Genomic DNA, 10670 nt, shown 5'->3' on the forward strand with positions numbered 1-10670 from the left:
TGTGGGAAGGGGGGGGTGGGCGGTGGGTGGTGGGGGGGGGGGTGGGGGGGGTGGGGGTGCACACTTATAAAAACATCTCTAATGGAGGACAGTTGTTCTTCATCAGAGACCCATCCAACTGCAGCAAATCTGTTTAGGGAAAGCAGAGCCATGGCTTTACACAGATTACGCTGGAGCACAACAGCTAAAGCAGATTTGTAAGACTAACTGCAATGATTTTAAGCATCTTTTTTTTTTGTGAGAGAAAATATGACCATTGCTTGATATCTGGAGCAGCTTTGGCAGATGTGACCAATACATAACGCAAAAATCAGACAAGAGATTAAGATGCATCGCAAACGAGGGATGGACGAGGAATAAATACACGAGGAGAAAAGCCTTTGGTACAAATGGTTCTAAAGGGTTCCTCTGTTTAGGTTGTAGAGGACGAGGAGAACAATTAGATAGAAGACACGTCACACCACTAACAAATCCTAATTAGTCACTTATTCATGTATTACAAAGAAGCACGTCAAGCATGACAAAAAAAAAGGCAAAAAAAAAAAAAAAAAGGATGAAGAGCTTATGGTCCTTCCTTGTGTGGAAGCCTGGGCTACAACTAAATGCTGGCTGCCTGCTGAACAAGATTAGGAGGAAATCCTCAACCTGTTTTATCAACTTCACATACTCGTGTCTTAACATGCCGTCAGTGGCAGGAAAGGCACAGGCCCAACATATGACCACGGTACAACTTATCAACTGCAGTCACTAATGCAGCTTACTCAAGCTTACTATCAACCAACTACAACTTTAGACTGGAGGATTCACAAGAACAATCAAAGATGGATGGTTACCTGCAGGTGGGGAGGTGTCAATTTCATCATTCTGCATTTTTATATCTTACATGCAGAAATCTAAACATTTAAGACCCTCTGTAACATTTAACAAGAGCATCACTAAAGTTAGAAGACTTCTCCAAGTATAAACACAAACTCTCAGAAAGCGACACGGGAACTCTGCTCACACAAAAATCAACACAAACTTGTGCTCGATCTTGTAAAAAGTCAAGAGGGATAAAGAGAGGAAGCGACTCACCATCACCAAAGAAAGCTACTCCACTGCGCCCGTGTTAGTATTCTTTTGGACAGTTTCTTGCTGGCGGTAGCAGCACCAGCAGCCCTGGCAGCGCCTCCACCCTGAAAGAGGCTCACGCTGAGAGAGCAAAGGGTGGGCTACATTTGGGTGCTAGGGCAGCGAGAAGAAGAGGGAAGCACAGCTGCACACGGCAGAAGAGGAACAGAAGAAGAGGAGGAGAATGGCAGCTGCCTTGGCAGAAGGAGAACCGGCGCTGTAGTTGGGGCCTGTAAGCTCAGTATGCCACCGACTCGTTCCTCTCCTGCCATCTCAAAACAAAAACACCCACGCACTCTATCTCCGCTCTCCCCTGACCCCCAGCCTGCTGGAGTTCTCTCTCTCTCTCTCCCCCCTCCTCCCTTCCTCTCTCTGGCACTATACACACAGCGTACAGCCAATCCTCGCAGGCCTCTGCCAGCCAATCGGATGCAAGTCGAGAAACTCCCGCCCCATAAGTACACACCCACACAATACACACACAAACAGAGGAGTGAGTGTGAGAGAGAGAGAGAGTAATGAGGAAGCAGAACGAGTGCAACAGAGAGATGAGATGAGTAGAGAGAATAAGGGGGAGGGGTAGAGCGTGATCAACCTGAAGACGGAGTGAAAAGAACAAGAGAACAGAAAGCCAATGCTACCACGTCCATGTAGTGGGAGGATGGCACACCAATAGCGGAAAAAGAAACAACAAAACTCGAGTGAGAAAGGACAGGTTTGTAGAAGTAAAAACCCTGATTAACCACAGAAACACCGGCTGAAGAACAGTGCTGTCTGAACAGTGTGTTGTGTACACGCACACGCACACGCACACACACACACACACACACACAGTATTTCCTCTGCCAGCAGTATACTGACAACAGCCCTCACCTTCTTCCTTTCCTCTTTTCTTTTATTTTTTAAACTGGTCGTGTCTCTTCAGCTGGCCACCATAATCATACTTAGCAAACGCACCTTGTTTTTCCTGCTTCCTGTGGTGCGAGAGAGGGGGAAAAAAACTGCTGAAAAATGTCAAGCTCAAGTGAACAAAGAGCAGAAGAAGGCGATGGAAAACCCACTGGCAGCCAGATTCAACCCAGTTCAACCACAACATAAACTTCTACAGCATGTATTCATTGGGCCAACACTCCTCCCCTAAGAAAAAAAAAAAAAAAAAAATAATAACAAGGTTCTCCTAAGTGAAGCTCCACCTACTGCACATTGCACAGCTGAGCACACAAACGTTTGAGTCATACATCCAACCGAAGCAATAACTGTTCCCCAGGAGACTCTCCTAACTGAATAGAACAAGACACCGAGGCCTACCTACAAGCAAAGTGACATTCAAGCAGACAAATCAAACATGAATGCTGGTTCTGAAAAGACAGGATCCGCTCAAAACATGTTCTCACCGCTAAGTTGCAAGACCAGGATGGATTTATGTTTTTCAGAAATGTAGCAAGAAGAACATCTACTCTCTCTGGAGCTTCGTAGAGAGAGAGAACATGTGAGTGGGTGGAAGAATATGTAAGCAAGAGTATGTGTATGTCTGGTCGAGGGGAGGGAGGGAGGAAACATCGTGCCAGAGTGAACACACAGGAGTCCTGAGCAGCCAGAGGGCCTGTTATTACGGCACCATTAAAACCAATACCATTAGATTCAGCCCTGACATTCTGTAACGGGGAAAGGGAATAATTGCATTACTATATTCCTTTATAATAACTTACCCACAATGATGACATTGTTACAACACAAGATGATTTTGCAATAGTCTACCAGGGTCTGTGTTACTTAACAGTATCTGTGCAATTCAAGAGGAAGATGTACCCTTAGAATCCAAGCTACTCCTCAAAAAGCAGGTTTATTGACTGCATTATAAAGAGCTTTAATACAAGCGGCTGAAATGAAGCAGTAAGTAGAGTAGTGAGTCTGAGCAATAATTAAATATGATAATGAATCGTCTTTCAGTGGAATAATATGGTGATAATACCAAAATACTCACTTTTCCTTTGTCATGCATTTAAGAGAAAAACCATGTGGTTCATTGAATTACCAAAAAAAATAAAAAATCTAAATCACACTATTATGATATATATTGTTATAGAGATATGAAATGACCTATATCGCCATGTAATATTTTGCCCATATTGCACCGCCTTAGTCTGAGCCTTCTGAACTGGTCAATAAAAATACAGGTCAACAAGGAAGTGGCAAAAAAACACGAGTCCAAATGCCCCAGTACCACAACGCAAATGTCAATGTATCAATAATGTATCATGGTAGTATACCATGACATATTACGCTATTAATTATACATCTCTGACTCCGTAACTTAATTCAATAACAACTACATACAGAATTATGAGTTTATCATTGGTTTAAAAGTGAGCTGGCCCTCCTAGAGAGCACTCATCCCGACAACCACACCAATAAATTATGCAACACAACCTCGTCTGGATCATTTCTGAACAGCAATATATAGGCTACCAGTTAGTGCAGTCCAGCCAAAGCAAGAGGGAGAAGTAGGGCATCATGACCTACATTAGGTATCTCCAACAGGCTCATTGAGGTACGCACTCAGCAGAGTCAACTTTTCTCGACATCAAGATGTTTGATATGTGATCAACACCCTTTGTCCATTTGTGGCAGCTCTCACGCTGGTCATTACAACACTGGAGAAATAACTCCAACACTTACAATACATCTTTCAAACACGGCAATGAGTGATGAGTCCGGCTGAACGCAGCGGTCAGCTGAGATCGACTTGCCTAAGAGTACAGTTTAGAAAAGCTGACTTTAAGAGTTCTGCCTCAAAATCCGCTTCTACCTGGTAAAAGGTGGAATGAACAATGATTTTCTCGCAATTAAGCGCCGTCACTCATGAGGCTCACAAAACAACAGGCTGCGTTTCCACAACTTTTTGTCAATTTACCAACAACCCAGAACTCATAGACTCAATGAAAACCGGAATGTTTGATGAACATTTAGAAAGGTCTGTATTGTCCTGTGGTAGTGAAGAGCGAGGGAACAGTTAAGCTCCAACTCAATGAAAACCGGCATGTTTGATTAACATTTAGAAAGGTCTGTATTGTCCTGTGGTAGTGAAGAGCGAGGGAACAGTTAAGCTCCAACAGTTGGTCTGCCAGGGTGGCAGGTTTGCCTCCAGAAGGGGCTCTGTGAGAACCCAGTGGGAGCCAGAGCGCTGCAGAGCTCTCCCCAGCTCAGACCTGGCCCACATCGCTTCTACCGTCTGCTACCAGAAGCCTTCATTCGACTCTCGAGCCTACACAATCAAACGTCCAAAATATTCCCCCGAACACGGACAATGCTGACAGGATGTGACGTTCTGCTTGTGTTATCTGCTCGGTAACAAAGGTGAGTGCATTTGGGATTTGACAAGGAACAAATGGAAGGAAAAAAAAGGCCAATTTCTGCACTTGTTGAAAAAACATAATATCTGCTTCAAGTGAAGAGAGTTAAATGAACTGACATGCAGAACAGATGACAGATTCAGTCAGTAATCGCCTTCACTGGAACCCAGCAGAGGCCTTGTAATTCTGAGAGGCAGATAATTCAACAATCCCCCCACTGTGTGTGTGTGCGCGACTGTATTCATAACGGCGCAAGTATCTCGTGATTCATATTTAGAGCTGATCTTTTGTGCATCCAACTGAATTACGTGAATAATGTGTGAAAAGGGTAAACCTAACAGTAGTACGCCAATCATTGGCTCATTCGTCACAAAGGTGAGGACACACTCTAGTGCTTCACTGCTTCTTCCTCTGGGAGTCACCATCAGATGCTACTGTGCAAGTATGTTTTATGATGACGCTTAACTTTAGAGTAAGACAACAACACATTCAGGAGTATTTTAGAGTCCAGCACATTACAGTGTGAGCAGTGCTTCTTCTGCACTTTGTATATGTTTGTTTGCAAAATGTATAGGATTTGTTTTGAACGTGTGAAATGATTCTACACGTGTACATCGATTCTCAGCCAGAGGTGATAGTTGAAAAAAGAGTGAATGATCTTAGTGTTCGTTCACCCAGAAACCTTGGCTTAATTCTGGAATAATACTTTTTCAAGTACCCTGAATGTGCTGTTATACCAATTTTGAGTGAAAATAATGCATATATGTATTAGATTTCAAGAAGAGATTTCCATTTCAAAGTCAAATCTTTTATGCAACACTTTCCCTGAAACTCACATTAAGAAACCTCGTTTGTGCCACAAGTCAGTCACGTGAAATGTTTTCCGTTACTTCTGCCGCACATTCAAAAAATGTTAATGACATCGTAACTATTTTTGGGGTTACTATAATGGATTCCCAATACATGGAGTGATTAAAATGTGTGAAGCAATTAAGGATTATGAAGATGTGGTCTGTAGACATGCTGCTGCTTCCACTCCTAAACCTTTAGATTCTGTATATCACTCGCCATTGCACTCTGTGATATGCAACGGCATCTCTAAATAATAGAATAAATTGTTGGCGATCTGCCACCTTTATTATTGGTCTGGACCTATGGACCTTATCAGACTTGCTCCGATGACATTTCACCCCCGTCTGTGGGTGCTTTTTAACCGTTTAATAGATTTACTTTTGTTATTATCTATTATGTGCTGCATACGCTCGACATAGCTCGCTCTCGATGATCTATCGAGATTAAATAAAGTTTGCATAACGATGTGTAGAGGAGGACCAGAGTTGAATAGACTTACATTAAACAGGTTCGTCTTGTTTCTCTCACAGAAGAGTCCTTGTGCCGGCATGTGCTTCAGCTGTTGCCATGGGACACTGCTTCCTAGCAACACATCTCGGGCCCACTGTAGGTTCTGTGGCGGGAAATAAATAAATAAATATATAAATGAAAAAACACATCAATTTGAACACGCACGCACACACGCACACACACACACGGCAGTATTAGATAACCAAGGGGAGACGCCTCCTTCATCAGAAATGATTTATAGAAGTGATGAACAAACTAAGTAATTCATATATTGTAAAAAAAGGACAAAATATGCTCATTTGCAAATCAGGAAAATGCAGACCCCGTATTGCAGAGTGATGACTCACAATTCAGTGTGTACACCAGAGACCTGGTTGAGAAGATAGCAAGCTAACGCCACCTCATGTTATCTTTCACTAACCCAGTGGGCTATAGCAGGAAAGTACAGGCTCCTTATCCTCACTCCATCTTTGGAGTGAGGATAAAGCTGGCCAGTGGATGTGAGAGGAGCAGTCGTCCTGAGAACAAAAGGCGGCTCAGACGCTGTTAACACTGGATGTGTCTGGGTGTGAGGGCAGCTAAGCAACATGTGTCAACAACACCACATAAAACTGACTGTGACATCGAGTCACTGCCAGTGAAGCAACACCTGTGTAAGCCTCCGTCAAAAGTTATTTTACATTTAACTGAGCCTCGAGGAAATTATCTTTAAATACTAGGTTAATAAAAAAAGCTAAGGTTTCTTCAGTATTGAAGCAAATTAGGGAGACATAAAACACATGATGCTGCACACTCTGAGGTCAAATGAGCATATTACAAAACTTAAAATGTAAAAGAGCCATTCCCAATTCAACCTTATAGTGGGGACACAGGCTGTATTAAAAAAAAAGTTGGACAAATGGAGCGCTGACAGAAGGATGCCACCAGAGGAAAGCTGAACCTCACTGTGCCAAACTGGCTGAGAGAGCACTGCGCTACCACCCACGCACACCTCTGCCCACAGAGCCTCATAGCCAAGACAGGCTGTTTCAGCAACTCGTGTAATACTGCAGAGCTGCACAGACCCGAAGGAAAGATCCAAGGAGAAACAAAACCCGACAGCCATACTTGTCATTAAAATAATGAAAGTAAAAGTTCATCTGTATTTTGAGGAAATTGTAGAGATTCTTAGCAAGCCCCATCTTCTGTAAATGTCCCCATTAATGACAGGGGATACTGATTATAGGCGTATCGCTTAGGTATAATGTATGACTTGGCCTTTGAAATGCGATGACAATGGACTAGTGCCATCAATTAACAGGCAATTAACAGGGGGGGGGACTGACCTGATGGGTCTTGCTGTTGGTGTAGAAGAAGGCCAGGCGGTAGAGACTCTTGTAGTGCTGAGGGAAGCGGCCGAGGCAGAGGAAGAGAGCACGGACACACATATCCACCAGCATTCGTCTCTGGTCTCCGAGCTCTGCGGGCAGGGCCTTGGGCACCTCGATCACCTCGGCGGGGGGCTCTGGCTTCCTTTTCCCCTCACTGGCTGGGGTTTGAGGAGCAGCCTGTTGAGAGTGGGATGGCTTTGGAGGAGTGGCTGGGACAGGTTCCACGGAGACCTTGGGGTCTGAAGCCTCAGTGAGCGTCACCACCACAGCTTCTACTACTTCCTGGATAACTTTTTCTTCCGTCTGGATGCCAGAATGGTCTACATGTGACACTGAAGCAGGATTTAAATGAAAGACTTTAGGACTTGAGTTTTGCACGTTAGATCAGTGTTCTGCTTGCTTAATATGGAGCATGTAAACATCAAGACGCCACATCTGACTATAGGTTTTCTGCACATTTAAATATGGTACTTTTGTGCAAATTGTTATATAAATTGATTCCATTCAGCTAAGACAATGTAATGGTACAGTCCGAGTGTACCTGTGTCCTCGGATGCGAACTGTCCGTCCTTCACAGGTGTCGTACTTTCTGATGAGGATGAACTGGCTTTCCCAGAAGCAGGTTTGTGGCTGCTGTCTTGTGAGCTGGTGGGATCTGTGAAGGCATCCTGGGTGGAGTTGGAATCAGAGAGCATCACCACCTCGCTGTCCTGACTGCGCTCTGCCAAAACAGAAAAACACATCATGGGTCACCAGTTGTCTGGACCCAGATCAAGACAAATCATATTATAGATAAATACAATACAAATCGGATTTATTTTTCTGTGTGTGGGGGGGGGGGGGGGGGGGGGGTGGGTGTGTGTGTAATAAAATTTTTTTTTTAAAAAGACTGTACTGTAATTTCAGGAGGGACAATCTTTCATTGGTCAATAAATTAAGATTACAGTATTGCATAAATTGCAACCAATTATCCAAAATGTGTCATGGCATACATTAACCGCATGCCGTGGAGGCCTTTTTTAAGCTCTTGTTTTTTAATGCCAAACATTGCCTGTTATAATGTGGGAGAAAGAAATATATATAATTATGAAACAAGAATAGGTCATGAGCCACAAATCCTTATTAGGGCATCCCTAATGACAACTTGTTTTAAAAACGATAAAAGTGGTCCAAAACCAAAATACCAGCATTTCTCTTAATTGCCATGTTGTGCAGCCTCAGCAAAAATACAGTCCTTGGCAGGGAGCTGTCTGTAGCTAACAGAAACAGAAGGGCAATACGCTTTTGCTATTTCAGTGACTAATGCCCACAGGGGACTTTTGAAAAACAGATTCACAGTCATTATTTAACAGCATAGTTATAATGATACTGCAAGCTTTGTGTAAACTGACAGCTGTGTGCTCCCACAAGAACGCACTTCATTGTGGATCTAAAACATCTTAAAGGCCTCTTAAAGAGTTTGGTGGGTTTGAAAAACAGTACCATTCAGGGAAGCCAGCCACATTGGAGACCTGGGCAGGCAGTAATCATGGTCAAACTCTGGTGAGGCTGTTGAAGATATGGGGAGCTGGTTTTAATATAATCCAAAAGAAATCTGCATCTCTGAATTTATATTTAAAAATCTGCAATTTCCCCTAAAAAAAATAATAAAATAAATTACCTTTCTTGACAACTGAATACAGATTCGATGCCACTCTCCTTGAAAATGTTGAACCTGATTCAGACAAAAATATCTATAAGTGCAGTGCAAGTGTTTCTAAAGATCAATATTTCTCACCTAAACTTAAAAGAATAAGACCTGTGATATGATCAGTGGATACAACCTAGAGCTGCCTCTTTAGCAAAGCTGTAAAGACCCTCTGGCTGGCATTTATTGTCATTTTGCCGAAAATTTCAGAAAGAATACTTAAAAGGGACTATAAAAAGGAGCATTTTTCCAGATAATTATTAGATAAAGGCATGTCTGAATCAGGCCCCACTCTCTCGCCACCTTGCTGTCCTTTAAGCAGGACTACAAGCAAACATGTGCATGGAGGGGTATTTTCACCTGCCAATAATAGGCCAGCCACAATCTTCTTGGCCTGACATTTTCACACTAATTGGCCATAATTGGAAATTATATCCAATTAGTGGAACACAGCAACACACATGATTCACGTCAGATTTTGAAATATCTTAAGAGAGTTTGACTTTTTGTCAAATTAGCCCCACACCACACTTAAATAAGATGTAACCACATGATACACCAGACAGTTAAGTGAAGTGTGATAAAAGGACCGACTTGGTCCAGTCGTGGAGACATTCACCCCATTAGAACCACATGCATATAAAATGGCAAAGCAGGTGGTAAAAGCAAGCAGGCACAGAGGTAGCAGGCAGGTAGGTAGGTAGGAAGGAATCTGGAAAGGGTGACAAAACCGGCAACATGGGCAATATGGCTGCGTTATTTGCACATTCAAGCTAAACATGACACATGGGGAGGGTGAACAGACGTCACGGTTTTTGTCATATGGAAAAAATGGTCAGGACTGCTTTCTGCAAACAGCATTTAGGCTTACGTTTCACAATACTCAGCAAGTAATAGCAAATGTAAATCTGAATCCAGGCTGCTTTAACTGAATGTGTAAATATACGACTATTATGTAAATTCTGACATAAAACAATACCACTAAAACTCTCTCAGAGAAACAAAGACAATTCCCATTTCAACACTGCAAGTACAAGAGTACACATGAAAGATGGTCGATGCGCATGACTCAAAAGGTCAGTTATAATGTTCATCGTACACACACACACTGTACTACATGTACATTACTGAAAGCACAACGTACATCTAACACCTTACTCATGCCACTATCAAATCTGTTTTTCAAAAACAGTCATTTTCAACTTTTTTTACACCCAGCTTCATGAGAAAAGTAAATATTTCTATGAGAGTACACTGAAAACTTCCCTGTTTATCAGAACTACCGTGTAGAGTACCTCAACTGAACACAACATCCAATTGGATGAACTTAAACGGTTAAGTTGGCTTGCTGGTTTGTTGTGCGTCTCATCTCTGTTCTCATTTCTGCTGCTGTACATGAAGGCTTCTTGCAAAACAGATCTTAACCTCAATACATTACCTGATTAAATGAAGGCTATAATAACAAGGCAGGATAGGAAGGCTTGCTGATAAATATATAATCAGTGTAATCAGGCCGTGGTTACTATTAGTAAAGTGCTCTGGATAAGCATCAGGGATCTCCACTCTGTTTAACCAACACACAGTGAAGCAACAATCAGGATCATTAAGAATGTGCTGCGATGTTATCGGCTTAAGGAAGTTATAACAAAGCAACAATTAATACATTAGAGTCAAGATGATTGGTAAGGAAAGAAAATAAGACCAGCCATCAAGCAATTACTAGACATTGATGTTATTTCCACACACACACACACACACACACACACACACACACACACACACACACAC

General features: G+C 42.5%; 1 protein-coding gene across 5 annotated transcripts in view; it reads right to left on the minus strand.

The window, feature by feature from the left end:
- Positions 1–10670, minus strand: part of cabin1 (calcineurin binding protein 1) — a 35038-nt gene that overhangs the window by 12873 nt on the left and 11495 nt on the right. For 3 of the 5 annotated variants that reach the window (XM_031849559.1, XM_031849557.1, XM_031849558.1), the window contains 5 exons: positions 8856–8909; positions 8678–8743; positions 7737–7916; positions 7151–7527; positions 5815–5928 (listed from right to left, as the gene is read on the minus strand). In XM_031849559.1, the coding sequence (XP_031705419.1) occupies positions 5815–5928; positions 7151–7527; positions 7737–7916; positions 8678–8743; positions 8856–8909 (791 nt within the window). The remainder of the gene's footprint in view (positions 1–5814; positions 5929–7150; positions 7528–7736; positions 7917–8677; positions 8744–8855; positions 8910–10670) is intronic. The other 2 variants (XM_031849561.1, XM_031849560.1) reach the window with 1 other exon arrangement.

Source organism: Anarrhichthys ocellatus, unplaced genomic scaffold (assembly GCF_004355925.1).
Source record: "Anarrhichthys ocellatus isolate YVR2014 unplaced genomic scaffold, GSC_Weel_1.0 scaffold9, whole genome shotgun sequence".
Taxonomy (NCBI): Eukaryota; Metazoa; Chordata; class Actinopteri; order Perciformes; family Anarhichadidae; genus Anarrhichthys; species Anarrhichthys ocellatus.